The sequence below is a fragment of the Dipteris shenzhenensis genome, chromosome 14, assembly GCF_047967505.1.
Source record: "Dipteris shenzhenensis isolate YYH24624 ecotype China chromosome 14, Dip_SZ_1.0, whole genome shotgun sequence".
Taxonomy (NCBI): domain Eukaryota; kingdom Viridiplantae; phylum Streptophyta; class Polypodiopsida; order Gleicheniales; family Dipteridaceae; genus Dipteris; species Dipteris shenzhenensis.
Genome location: NC_141609.1, coordinates 30608446 through 30623165, shown reverse-complemented (window position 1 = coordinate 30623165; position 14720 = coordinate 30608446). Strand labels below are relative to the sequence as shown.

Sequence of the window (14720 nt, the reverse complement as noted above, 5' to 3'; positions counted from 1 at the left end):
AGCATATAGCATTTCGAATATAGAACATGGTAAATAGATCTTTCTTTTTGCACATAGGAGTTTGTCTTTAGCATATTTTTTTTTACATATATTTGTAGCTATTTGAATTTGGGATATTGCAGTTTTCATTTATCACTTTGTATATATTTGGTATTTGTATATATTTGGTAGCAATTTGAATTTGAGATATAGCACTCTAAATTTGTACATATCATTTTGCATTTAGAATTAGGACTTAGCATTGATCAACTAGCATTTTTGCATTTAGCAAATAGCACTTTGTATCCAACACATAAACAAATAAACTTAACCACACATTCGTGTGAGAAGAGAGTCGGCACATTTCCTCTCCAAAAATTATAAGACCAAGGAATGTGCCCTTTCTTGGATTCATATGATTTTGCATTTTGCACATAGCATTTTGCATATAGTATGTAGCAATTTGAGTTTGGGATATAGAACATAGCACTTTGCATTTTGTACATGGTACTTTGTTTTTTTTTAATGTATGATTTTGTATTTTGTACATAGTATTTTGCATTTTTGAAAATTTAATGGAGACCACTCTATAGAAAATCCAAGCAAGGGCAAAAACCTTGGAGGTAGGAGAGATAATACAAAAGCTCTTTAGTTAGGCACCCACCCATGGTCCTATATTGAGGGATCTAGACTTACATTGAATTGAGCAAGCCTACCATGTGAGAGGCAGGTACAATGGTAGAGATGCACTAGCAACTCTAGGATGCAACAAAACATATAATACCAAGTCTACCCTGTGAGGTAGGTGCAATGGTAGAGGTGCACATGCAAATAATGCAGAACGTAAACCAAGTCTCCTGTCTCGAGAAGTTGCGAAGGAGGGGGATTAGTGTAGACGTAGGAGAGACGATGGAATTGCACGTACCCATGGGCCTGTACAGCCCAAGTGCCAATTTATTATCTTCTCGCAGCATCCTCCTGAATAGCTCCACGAACGTTAGCCCCTCGTACCCCTTGGGTAGCGCTATCTGACGGTCCATCCCCTCGCTCCCCTATCTCTCGCTCTTCTGGATCCCCTCCCGCAATCAGCTTCTTCGTGATTGTCACCGTGTTGCGATTGAAGAATAGCACATACCTGCAAGTGCACACATTCCACCCATGGTCATGAGCGGCAGTGGCTGGCGGAGTGTGATGGTGCACAACATAATAATCACAAGGCTAAAGACATAGCATGGATGAGTGGCTATGGCTGGAGTAGACTGAATATGACATAGAGCCGCAATGCGATGCAGGTTTGCAAGTTCGTGGGTGTTTCGACAGAAGGAACGACACAAATGAGTGGTATCTATAGCGATTCAATAGTTTACAAGAGCGCAAGGAAATCCAATAAACAGAAACAATATATGCAATGAATCAAGGAAATTTGCAAAGAAGGATCAATGGAGAGCAACTTACAGCAAGAACGTCAAGAAGGCGGAGCAAAATCCTTTGCCTTTGACGTAAGCCGGTACGAACAAGAAGGTGGCGGAGCGGTTGCGATTGTAGAGAAGAGGATCATAGCAGAGTAGATTGATTCGGGACTTGGGGCGGAGGTAGTGGATCTCCCGGTGCAGCTCTACGATGATGCGATTGCGCACGGGTTGCAACAAGCGCTTCACTATGGCCGTGATCAACACATTCTCCACGTCCATAGTCATGACCGACGACAGCGTTAGTCCGTTGTCTTCATTGGGGGGATCCTTGCCGCTATCGTCCCTGCCTCGCTACGTCAGAACCACCACCTTCTCTGTCGATTGATCAATTGAAAGGCAAGAAGATCTTGAAAAGCAGAAAAATTGTGAAAGAGAGGAAGCCGATGCGGATGAGAATTGTAAAGGGCAAGCGAACAGTTACGTTGAAGACACCGTTTGGAAGATTTTCTTGTCCTTCAAAAAACAAAGAGAAAATTTTAAAAATAAATGTAAAATAATAACACGAGGCTTCATGAGAGGCCAGATTTCCCTTGTATGTCACAATGCTACCTGCCTAAAAAAGAATGTAGATGTAGATGGGCTGTCCCCCAATTGTAGCCAGGTTTGTCTGCTATGGGTTCGTGCTGGTTCGGCTCTTTCTAGCTCACTGCCCTGTAGTTCCAGCTCGACTTCCGTCAAGAACGTAGAGGCTGTGTGGTCATTGGGGCTGTTTAGCACCGCCTGTCTTAATGACTCCTTGACATCAATCAGATGGTGGAACCCCGCTTAGCCCAGGCCTTCGCTACATGCAGCACCGCCCTTATGTAGAGATCCCATCTAGCGCATGGATCCTCCGATTGGACCCTTGATTGGGACCGGATGACATTGCAAAACTGATGGAGAAGGGAATACCAAGGATCTACTTGCCGTAAAAGGCATACTGAACGACCAGCAAACCGGTGCATAGTCGGAGATTGAGGTAGAGGAGAGGTATCGTCCATTCATTGGAGTCTGCAGGCAATGAAGTCCTGTCCTGTGCGCCTGTTAGACCAAGAGAAGCCTGTGAGACCAGAACGGTCGAGCTCCCGGCAGTCTGTCAGCCGCCATTCTAAGGCCAGATCCTCCCAAGCTTCGATTCGGTAAAATTCCAGTCTCCTGCAAGGATTTAGCAGCTTGCTCTGCAGCTTTCCTCATTACGTGCGTACACGCAGAGAATATTGAAGGAAACTAACTCCAAGGGCACCCTTGCCGCTATCAACCATCCCTCCTCGTGCCGGAAAAGCTCTCCTGCACCACCTTGGCACCCCCCCTTTCCCCTCCTTGGGCAGTTGATGAGGCCCGCGGTAAGGCCCAGATTCCTAAGAGCAAACCAGAACTGGTCCGACAGGCCTCATTTCAGCTCTTGGAGAAGACAAACATCCAGGTTGGCCTGTCTGATTGCCGATATGCACGCCTTCTGTTTAATCGGGTTACAGATTCCTCGCACATTCCAGGAGAAGACGGGAATCTGCTTCACCTTTGCGCTCCCTCTGCTCGGGTGGGTCGAGCTAGCTTGCCAGAGCTTTGCAGGCATCACGCAAGAAATGGAACCTATTTTCCTTACCTTGTCCAGCTGCCCTTGCAGCATCCTTGATTTTCTTAGACAGGGTGCGGGGGGTCGTGAGGAAGTCACATTTCTGCATCTGTCCCACTTCCGACTCTTCCAAGGCGCGCTTCTTGTTGTTGGCATCTGGCATGTCCTCCTCAATCTGCATCGGATCGGCCTGGTTAGGGATCTGTTTCGCTGCCGGCATCTCTTGAAGGGGAGGGCGAGTTTTGCCCCCCTGCGTCTTGGTATGGGTAGAGGCTTGTATTCTGGCGGTATCCATAGATTCGGGGGCTGAAATCGGGGGGATTGCCGGGGAGGCGAGCTCACTGGGCTGGGCAATCTTTGCTTTTCCTTTGCGCCCCACCACTTTCCAAAGGTCTGGTTCCTGCAAGCCTGCCCTCTCATCGAACTACCCAGAGCTTCGAGGAGTCGCGGCACTCTTCTCTTGCGGTGATGGCCGTTGGGGCGGATCCTTGGAGGGTACCTTCGTCGGCCTATGATTCCTTTTCTTTGGCTTCGTTGGCTAATCTGATGTTTTCTGCTCTTCGGGGGCAGTTTCTTGCAAAATGAGTCGTCTCTTTGCAAATGTAGCAAGCGTCCGGGAATGCTCCAAATCGGACTTGTTGGGCAAACGGGGCTCCCCCAGAGAGTTCGATGCGGATGTAGTCCGGAGTTTCTTGGCTCCTATCCCATAGGATCCAAACTCTTCGCAGGTAAGAGGTCGGTACCACCAAAACTCTTCCCAGAGTCGCAGCCAGTCGTTCCACCGATTCGCCAAGCACAGAAGGTAGATTAAGAAAATCGATCCAAACCGGGCATTCGTGAAACAGGAACTCGTCGATGCTAAACTCTGGACTCCATGGAATAACCAACACCGCCGCCCCCGCGAACTTGAAGGCACGCCCAACCAGTTCGTTGCGAAGAAGAAGTTCTGAAGCCATGCGGAGAAGGAAGAAGCACTTACCGAGGAAACGGGCTGAGTAGCCCAGGGGAGGGATGTCAAACTCGAATGTGATGAGGTCTTCCAGCTCCCGCAGAGAAGGGATTCGGCCAGTAAAGAAAAGGTATACGCCCCCTTTCGCAAGCCTGGTAAGCTCCGGCTTAACGTCCGGCATGTCGAGTTTGCATACCACTGCATGAGGCTTGCCGTTCTCGCAATGCCACGGCTTTTTAGCCGTTTCCCGCGCTCTTCGCTCAACTTCCGCCACCAGGAGGCGTTTGGCGAGTTCGTCGTCGATCTCTGAGAATCCACCACCAAAGCGTTTGGTAAGAGATTCGAGGTACGAAGGCTAGGACGAGTCCTCCTGGTTCTTGGCCTCTGAGTCGCCTTCGGGCTCATTACCGCGCTCAGACTCCCCTCTGTCATCTTTTCCACCGAGCTCGCTTTCACCTGACATCCGGTTCGTCCTCACAGCATCGCGGGCGCTTAGCTCGAGTCCTCGAGGCGCGCACCTGACAAGGGCGGAGGTTGGCACTCATACACCAAGCTCACAGCTCTTCAGCCTCGCAGTTCAGTAAGCCCCCCATAATCTTGTGCTGTCAAGCTTGCTTGTTCTACGTTCGATGAGAAATATACTTTTACTGCACCTTTGTTTGCGGTTGCTTTGAGTTTTGTCAGTACAATTTGTGTTGTTATAAGTTACCACTTACGCTTTTTGTCCGAATATCGTTCTTTTTTTGGCAGGCCTCCTGAATGATGCATCTTTGAAAATTCTTGCATCAACATTCCCCCTTGTTTAAACTATATCTTCCGATCTGGAAGGACAGGTTTGTGGAGATCTGGAAGCATGGTATGATGGGAAAAACCACTTTCTTGCTCTGAAAAGTTATTCATAAATGGCTACCCAGATGGTGAAAAGGCTCCCCTCTGTGCCCGTTATGCATCTTTACTGCCATGCCCACTGCCCAGTGTCTAGAAGGCTGTGGTGTAGGATTGGCGCTGCTATATGGAAAGCTGGGTTGATGAATAGGTTCTGACTTACCACAAACTGGAAGCTGGCGGTCTTAGGAGACACCAGAGGCCTGCCCTCTACTCTTGTGGCTTGCTGTGGAACTCACTTGTTTTATCTCAAGGTGAGGGGATGGGATACCGGGAAGATACCGTTGTGGCTGTGTTGCGCGAACTGCTTGCAGATATGGGCGGCTTAGTCTATTCCCTGGTGGGTTCGTATCTTGTTGATCTTAATAGTTTTGGGCTTTCATGATGATAGACGGTTGTTGTATGGACGTAGACCATGGGCTGTCAGCCCCTTTGCAGTTGGTTAGACCTATATCTTCCTTTTTTGGGTTTTGAGAAAAAGGAAATTGAGGGAGCTCTCCCATCATAGAGCGTGCACGAAGGGAAAATGGGATTGCTGGCAAAAAACAAAATGCGGTGTGGCAATTAATAAAAGGCATTGTAGACATTGAGTGCTCTCTGTTTATTCGGGAATCATATAAGTTGCGGCCATTATTAGTCCGGTGAATCGGTTGATGCAATTTGATGCAATATGTCGAAGCAATATGGGCGATCCGGCGGCAGAACACACATCGGATTTTGGACTTTTCAAGCACGAAAACTGATAAATTGGTAATATCAGCAAACTAAAAGCGAAAACATTAAGTTTTTGTGGAGCTGGTAGCCTGGTATTATGGAAGGGGTTTTGTAACTTTTGTCTATGCTTTTGTCTATGCAGTAATAATCGAGGAAGACTACGGTCCACGGAGACGACTCCGACTGGGACGTCGGGAATCGGACATTTGCCGTGGAGGATATCTTGGATGGAATCTGGATAACAAAATTTAAATAAGCTGAGCACTGTGGAAGAGAGTGCATTGCGCTCTGTCCGAAATTGTGTACACAGAGAGTAAACTTGTGAACTTGAAACTGTGCAGTGTGTAAATTGTAAAAATGGTTGAAATCAATGCAGATTGCCGTTTGTACAAGTTTCCAAAAATAAGAGAGCTTGGTTGGATGATTGATTCGCGGAAAGCACGTGATGCGCAGAGTTGAAATTCTGCATTGAATCTGGACACTGGATTCTGGAATGGATTCAGCAACACTGCAAACTTGCAGTTAATAACTTCCTTTTTCAAGTTTTTTGGCTGGAAGGATAGGTCTTAGTAATGAAATTGGGATTTAGACTCTACTCGAGTTTCACTCGAGTCTTTCATACTTTCCTCAGTATTCTCTCTCTCAAGTTTCCCCCTCTTTTTCCAGTGAACATCCAAAAATCAACCACATTAAATTCAAAATTGGCTAGGGGACAGGCCCATTGAATTAATTCACCTTGTTGAATGTGTTGATGGATCATAGATTCTAGATTGTTTTCAAAAGGGACACTTTCACTTTCGTACTTGAACTAAATTTGCCCTTTATTCTATTTTGCATGCTATTCTTGAAAACACCACCTACGCGTGTTTAGGCTCAATGCACACGAGACTAGAAATACGCAGCACTAGTTGCAAGTTGGGTGTGCATTCGAGGGTGCTGTCAATCTAAGAGTTTTATTGACGCGAATTTACTGTTGCTGCCCAGACGACCGGTTGTGCTGCTAGGCTCTGCCTCTCGTTTGCCCCCTTTATGCGAAGGTTTTTCTTGAAAGGCTGTCGGTTGGTCCTGGGGCGGAATTGTTAACTTCAAATTTGAAGGTGTGAGTTAGAGTATTGAGGGCGCTTACATGCGTCCTCAAGATTAATGCATGTGGACAAGAGTAGGGCGCATCCAAATCCTCTCCGTGTGCACTAGCCCTTACAGACTTGAGCTTCATGCGCACCTCCCACGGAATCATGGATGGACAAAATTGCCTCCCTCAAGCAAACCCACGGCCCATATGCATTCATTGCACCATGGGCGGGCATGGCCTGTAAACACCCTAAGATTGATTTAGTGTAAGAAACCAACGAAGATTTTGGGTAATCCAATGTAAGGAATTTACAAACCCATCACCTTTAAGAGCCAGTGTTCACGAGGCCACAAATGCGCCTTTGGTGCGAGTTCTGGAGAAGCCCCAAATCCATTCTCTCGCGTGAACTAAAAGGAGAGTTGCTTGAGCCAGAAGGACAATCTTTAATGCATCTGTGGACGAGCTAAGTACCTGCAGGGAGCTGTATTGTTGCAAATTAGTTTTTATTGGTTGCTCAGAGGCTCTGGATTGCGGGAGCAGCATTGAAGACAATGCTTAAAGCCAAATGGTAGTCCTCTATTGGTTGGATGCGAAATAAAGCACAAATGCTCAAAGTTGCAACCTCCAAAAGGGAGGTGTAAATTCGAGCACCAATGGCGCTCCATCCCTGCGTCGAAATGCGTGACAGCTCCATCAGTGGTGCATCGTTTACCGCATGTGCACTGAGCCTAAAATATGAGTTAATGATTTTGTGTAAAATCCACAAGTTTTAACTGGTTGACATAGAAAACTAGCCAAAAAAGTTTTTATTTAGCTTTTTTTTTCAGAGAGAAGAGAATTCTATTTCAATAGAGAACAATTGTACAAATGAAGAAAAAGAAATGTACAACTATCTTAGTTATAACTAGAGCATTGTTGTTCCAACGCTCTAGTTGGAACAACGACGCTCTAGTCATTAGAGGGGTTGTTTGCTAGTCCATTTGGATTGTCAATCAAGTAATCTTTAGGAAATATACTCCCCCAGGAATCAGAGAGGGTATAATTTTTGGAACGGTTAAATCCGCCTTGTGTGATCTAAGTAAGATATTAGAGCAAGGCAAGTCTCTAGAAAGCCAATGCTTGGATGACTTAGTCTTGTGTTTGAGTTATGTTTTCTTATAGTTCTCTCTCTACTCTTTGAGTGTAGGCCTGGGCTTTGCCCACGTGTTTGGCCACCTTTCGTAGGGGTTTTTCCAGGGCTTCCCCCCCTCTGAATATGTGCATGCTAAGTGCTCCGCTATTACGCCTCTATTGGTTAGCTTCCACACACCGGCGTAAGTCCACACCTGTCTTCCACCCCTATTTGTTACTCATCGCCACTCTGCCATGTAATTCCAAATTAATGCTCCATTTCTACCGTTCTCTTTGCCACTCAGCCATGGAATTTAGGCTTTCCCTGGCATCCTGCCTCCCCTCTTGGACTCCAAAATGGCCAACCTTCTCTCCCTTCTGCACCATCCCACCTTCAGCTTCCTCTTGCATGCACTGTTCACCCTAACCTTCCTCACGTGTGGCCAGACTTTGTAGTCCCTTTACTTGCAACCATCTTCTACCACATGCACTATTCCTTGCTATTATACTGCCTCTCCTAGCAGTCCCCTATTAGGCGAACACACAATATGAACCATGCGTAACACTGCCCCTCCCACATGTTCCTGTCCATTTTTCTACAAAGGGCGAATCACATTTTTGCAATGAATCACAAACCATGCAGAGCGTAAGCAAAGCTGGCAAAGGCATGTGGAGCAGGTTCGTCTATTTATATCAATTGTGTAGGGCGGTCTAGAGAAATCTAGAAAGAGCCGACGCAGAGTGGATTAGATTGAGTGGTGTTCCAAAAGCACTACTTATCCTGCACGCCTAAACTAAGGGAGAGTCAAATGAATGTGACAAAATTTTCTCATCTTTCCACTACTAACTAATTTCTTTGCTTTTAAATTTTATAAGTACATCTAGCTAGTTTTTCCTTAATAGAAGAAGCTCCACATTGCTATCGTATCCAAAGCTCTTCTCCCCCGATAGCTTGCCATTATTTAGCAAATTGAGATTCTCCCTTAAAGATCGAGTTAACTCATTGGTTGTGCCCACTCTCTCTTTCTCTCTCTCTCTGATTTGAGCAAAGCATCGTTTGGTATAGGGGCACCAATTTGTGTGGTGGCATGTCACCATCGACTCTCAACTCACTGTCTAAGGCGAGAAGATGCTTCTAGGTGATTATCTGAGGTGGAGGATTTTAAGAGGTCAAAATCTCCTTTTATGGAATTCCTCCCCAAAAAGAAGGATGGAATGTCCTCCTACATTCCTTTTGTTGAGAGCCTCTCTCTCTTTTAGTTTTGGCTACCTTGCAAACTGTTTCAATGTCTCTACTAATAAGCTTGCTGAAAATTACCTTTTCCGTGCACACAGCTCCATAGTGCAGAGAGAGGGTTTTGCTCATATATTTTTTTCATTTTCTTTTTTGTTGATTCACAACTTCACAGTGCTCCATTTGTTATTTGTGATAGTGTGAGCTCTATTGCATTGGGATGGGATAGCTATAAGCTCTGTTCCCTAAGAGCGTGCGTTTTTCAAACAGAGTTCTTCTTTCAAGAATGAAAGATTACTTATTTAGCTAAAGGCAAGCTCGTCTCCCTAGAAGGATCTAAGGCTGGTCTCCATATTGTGCATTGGAACTGTGGGAGATAAGTCCAAGGAGGTGGAGTTTGGAGTCTAGTTGCAGTAATGTTTAGGGGGTAAAGCGCTTGCTTGTAGTGTTGTGTCCAGGCCCTTTTCTATAAATTTTGTTATTAAAAAAAGGATTATTTATCGATTCTCCAAAAACCCAAATGTGTCATCTTCCTTTACAATTTGTGTGTGTCCCATCAGCTCCAATCCTCTTGTATGCCCAATGCTATATCCCCTTGACGGTTCGAGTCGGGTTCACGAGAAAATCTTGGAAAGCGCTTTCTTGTAGGGGCTAAGTCCAAGCCTTTACTACTAAATAAATAATAATAATAATAAATTTAAAAAAAAGATTATTTTTCATGGAAAGAAAGATTATTTTATTTGATAGTTGCAATCTTTTCTCTCTCTTTCTCTCTCTCTCTCTCTCTCTCTTTGCAATGGGTGTCCCATCAAGTGTGTAAGTTTGTGTGTAACATCCTGTGCATGTGATGTGAATTGAGCAAGAAGGCAAGGCTGTTGTACAATCACTTTTATGCAGGAACTCAAAATTTGAAATTTGGTGTGAAGTGGAAAAACAAGCATTTCATAACAAAACAGTACACTCGTCCTTGAACTTTTTTTCCAAGAGAGCAATTTTTGAATATGCAACGAGTCTCTCTCTCTCTCTTTGTGCCGCTCTTTATAAAATCCATAGTCACCTCTCTAGTAGCCAAATTCCGTCATCCTTTTGTTTCTTCGTTCGTTCTTACATCCTCTCGTACAATCTTTTACTCTCGCAGATTTTAATCTCCATCTCCATAGCGTCTTGAGCTTGCCTTCAATTCTTCCACTCTTCGACCTCCCCTCTGCCTCTCAATGTCACGATTCAAACGATCATTCCTTTCTCCTCATCACCTTTACAAATCCTTTTCCTTCAACCCCCTCACCGACTCGCCTTTAGACCATAAACATGAACGCCTCAAGACGTACCCCCCCGGTTCCGTTGGCCTGCACCTTTGCCGTGGGACTTCCGTCGTTTGTGACAATAACATTGAGATTCCGAAGGAGAACAAGCCGCCTCTCAAGCCTCTTCCGTCATCTGCTGGTAACAAGAAGGGCGCCGATTCAGTTGAACGTGCCAAAGTTCGTCGAGCGGAGAGTGGAAATGCGGTTTTAGGAAGCGAAGATGGAAGCTTACGAGAACCGCTCCATCCTCTACTTGAAAATGTCTCCGGAAAGCCTCCGAAGTTGCGAAATGGCGAAGAGGTTGTCGGGGCTCTTCTTCCAGCATGCCCAGAGCTCAATGAGTTGGATGAAAGAGCACCGCTTTTTGCTCCTCCCACTCCAAACCGTCCTCTACATGTGTGGGACGATGATCCTGATTGTGATGCTGCCCCGGCATCTTCTTGGTCCACCCTGGCGAACAGGTTACCAAAGTCTTCGAAGTTCTTGCTGCTGCAAATTAGGATTTGTTTGCATGATTTGCTCTCCTTTGGACGGGGGGTTGCAAACACGAAATCGTCATGTATCTGCATTGCAGCTTATTAAAAAAATTTCAGTATCTCTAACAAGTTATTTGTTTGCAGGTCTTTGCTATGTAGACCCCTGCCGTTGGATGTAGGGCGGTGTGCATGCTACATTGTTCACGAGAGAGAGGCAGGGATAGACGGCCCCGTCGTTTATTCGCTTTACACTGATGTATGCTTCTTTCAGGAATATATATTTCTCTCAACTCGTTTCCTGATGTAATTTCAGATCGGGCACTTGGATTGAATGCCATGACTCTTAACTTTGAATCGCTTACAACCATCACAGGAAGGCCATGGAAGGCAGGACCGCAAACTTGCGGTTGCTAGACATAGAAGGAAAGCAGGCCATTCAGAGTTTATCATTGGTCAAAACGGAGCTGGAACGTCGTCGGTTAAATGCGAAGATGGCTTCCTGGGAAGAGTCAGATCAAACCTTGTGGGATCCCGCTACCTCATTTGGGATGAGGTATATGTCGTGCTGTTGAAGTGTTCACTAAGTGTTTTTTGAGACTCGAAAGCGAACTAGATAAAATGTGGGATGGTGTGCTCGATTGCAGGCAATTACTCCTGAATGCCAATTCCATGGAGCGAGACAGCTTCTTGGCGTTGTGGTGTGAGATCCTTCGGCTTTTACATTGCATATTTTTTGCTTCATGTTTTTGGAAACCTCAGAAAAATACGTACAGAATTATAAACAAATTGTGTGATTAAGGTGCCTGAAACAGAGAATTCTGAAATAGGTAATAGCTAATTACTGACAGAAGTAGGGATGTGCTGGATAAGTTAGTGCAAACTTTGGCCTTCTTGATTTCCAGCATAAAGTGTGCTGCTGGAATCTTTGAGAGGATACTCTGTGTGTCCTTAAAGATTCATGTTTGTTCTTGCAAATACATCGAGCAATTGAAACCAGATCCCATAAATTCTGTTCTTGCTGAAAGTAATATGCAGAATTAACTTCAGTATACTCGGCTTTTTGGTGTGCTAGGTTTGAACCGACAGTAACAACATTGACAGGAACTTTCAGAGTCATGCGAGTTTGCATTCCAAAATACCAATCTCTACAAATAACCAATGCCACACAGGTAGTCTTCTGTCTCGTTTATTTAACAGTGAAATTCTCGTCCCTTGGTGTGAATTAATTAAAATTTTCATTAACTTAGCTTATGTAGTTTGTCAATGGACTTTGTGCATTCACTTTGTCAATCCTTGCAATGTAACCTGTAGCATGAACAAAATGGACTTGCCAAAGATTGGGAAGAAAATCTGAGCAAAGTGCACGAACTGTGCTCACGTAAACCCTGTTACAATAGGGTGAGGATATTGAATTTTGAGTCTCAATTGGCAGTAGGTTCTCTAACAGTGTTAAGGCATCTGCAATGTGCCTAAATTGATAAGAAAGATAACTCAGCACATGGAAGCCTTGTTAAAGTGTTGAGAAAGGTTCTCGTTTTCTGATGTAGGAGACGAGACGATATGAGCTAGATTTCCGAGACAGGACCAGGCCTGGTTCCAGAATCAAAGCCTCTGCAAAAAACTTTCAGCTGATAATGGAGGTGCAGGTCGCTGACTTTTTGTATTCCGAGAAGTGGATTGTGCATTCTCTTGTGATTTATGTTTATGGTGAAGTATCTTTGGCCTACTTAGGCATAGGGAGCACCACGAAGAAAGCTGTCTGGCCTGATTTTTGAATCAAACTGCTTCTGTAGGAACATGGGAAACAGGTGATATTAATGCATGGGAAGGTTGGAAACTCCAAGTATACTATGGAGTATCGGTAAGAATCCTTTTATTTTGTCTGCTGTTAATAGGATCATCATTGTCACTAGTGATGCCGTAGCTAAACACTCAACCATTGCCTTTGCAGTTTCCCCCTCACTGCATATCAGGCCTTTGGCATCTGTCTGGCTTCTATTGATTCGAAGCTATGCTGTACTGTTTAAAGGGCATCGAATATTTTTCGAGTTTTAAACCCTCAAAGATCTATAGCATGTAAATTCTAAGAATTTTGATACAAGTTTGGGACCCGATATTAATGGAGTGCAGCTTGTAATGTTAACAATTCAAGCCTTCACCAACTTACGTATAGCTGAAGAATTCTTCTTGTAAACGAAAGTGGAGAATGGGATAATCAATGTATGAAATTGATTTAGTTTCAGCCCTCAGGCTGTATGCCAATCTCTTTGCTTTAAGAGATCAGCAAAGAGATTGTTACTCGTTATCAAAACTTTATGATCTTACGTACTTGCATTTAAAAGTAGCACTTGCTGAATCAGTCTTTGAATTACAGAATGGATTTAATCTCAGCTTCCGCTGGTAATCATTTTTCTCTTTTGCATAAAAAGCACAAAGCAAGAGATTATTTCTTCATTATTGGAAAATTGCAATGATCATTTTTTTGATAAGCAGACCAAAATGGATTCAATCGCATCCTTTAGGTGGTATCTGTTTCTAAGAATTTCATAAGCCAAAAGGTTATTTTTCGAAGCTTGGGCAAATCGGTTTAAGTAATGTTTGCTTGGTGCGATTTTATTTTTCTGCTCTATATTAAACAAATTTCCAGCTTAGATGGATTTTTGTCAAACCATAGTGTGTGTCTGTGTGTGAAAGAACGAAAGTTTATTGAAAGATCGGTGGGTATGAGGCTGAGAAACTTGAATACAACCAACTATGGTCCCCCCCTTGTTAAGAGTGAGGGAGTGGTAGCATGAAGTTAGATACAGAGTGTTGCTGGCTCCTTGTGGATATAATCATACGTTGTCTCTTGGTAGCAGCTCTACGTCTAACTAGGGCGACAATCACCCCAGTTGGTCGCGCTTCAACTTTGAACATGGAAGGAATGTCCCTTGAGTGTAATTTGTGCCTCAACTCTTTGCTTGAGTTCGATCATGCCTAGGAATTGTAGGAGTGGAGTCTATGTGGTTTGGTTGGAAGAACTCCGCTCTGTGAAGAGTCTATAGGGGTAACCTCCTCTTGTACCTGAGATTGGAGTAGGCACTTGCGATATCAAATTGGCCCGGGAATGAATGCAACCTAACACCTTTGATTTAAAAAAGTGAGAAATTGGGATAACAACCTTTGATCTCATAGAAAATCAAAGACCAAGGCTCAAGCGGGCTTGCATCGCCAATCTCATGGTGAATATAGGTCTGAAAAAGATAAAAACCCCCAAGTAGGTATATGATGAATCGACCTTAGTTTTGCCAAGGTTGACCTTAAAGACTATAGTGCATCTAAGTGCCTCTAGAGCCCCTTTGCTGAGGACAATAGGAGTACCACATCATCTGCATAAAGCAATATTTGAATCAGAGTATTGGCAATAGAGTAGCAATCTCCCCTTAGTGTCTACATAACTGCCTCAAGCTCATCGATGTAGAGGCAAAACAAGGTGGGTGATAAAGGACATCCTTGTTTGATCCCAATCGTACTCAAGATCTCATTTGTCCATCTAGACGCCGTTTGAACTTTGCTTGAGACTCTCTCATAAAGTGCCATAATAGCCTACATGATCTCAGCCCAAGTCTTGCAAGAGGCTCATGAGGTGGGCTCTAGGAATTGTATCAAAGGCTTGTCCCTTTGCGGAAATTCACAAAGCAACAATAAACCATTTGTCTCCGTCCCTCGCCTCTTGAATAACACGTGTGCGTGTGAGAATGTGATCCATAGTCCCATGATCATGTTGAGGTTCGGCTTGTCCATATGCTTTGCATCTCTACAAATTGGTTGATCTCAAAATCAAGTAGGGATGCATAAATCTTGGACATGACATGCCTAATTATAATGGTCATGTAGTTCCTTGGGTTCATGGGATCCCCTATCTTGTGGATGGGTGAGATAATCCTAAGAGTCCAAGTGCATGATAAGCTAAGGCAAACAACTTCATTAAAGA

At 44.3% G+C, this 14720-nt stretch overlaps 2 protein-coding genes across 2 annotated transcripts; one reads left to right on the top strand and one right to left on the bottom strand.

The window, feature by feature from the left end:
* Window positions 1–3541: 3541 nt before the first annotated feature.
* LOC147894459 (uncharacterized) lies at window positions 3542–4133 on the bottom strand. The gene is made up of 2 exons (XM_087385113.1): window positions 3983–4133; window positions 3542–3756 (listed from the first exon to the last, which is right to left on the bottom strand). Exons 1-2 carry the CDS (start codon window positions 4131–4133, stop codon window positions 3542–3544), a joined length of 366 nt encoding a protein of 121 aa, XP_087241239.1.
* A 5924-nt stretch (window positions 4134–10057) lies between these two features.
* Window positions 10058–13043, top strand: LOC147894458 (tubby-like protein 4). Its single transcript, XM_087385144.1, has 9 exons — window positions 10058–10732; window positions 10892–11003; window positions 11121–11300; window positions 11392–11447; window positions 11820–11916; window positions 12059–12145; window positions 12295–12387; window positions 12541–12608; window positions 12699–13043. The coding sequence occupies exons 1-9, from the start codon at window positions 10182–10184 to the stop codon at window positions 12772–12774; spliced, it is 1320 nt and encodes a 439-aa protein (XP_087241270.1). The 5' UTR covers window positions 10058–10181; the 3' UTR covers window positions 12775–13043.
* The last annotated feature ends 1677 nt before the right edge of the window (window positions 13044–14720 follow it).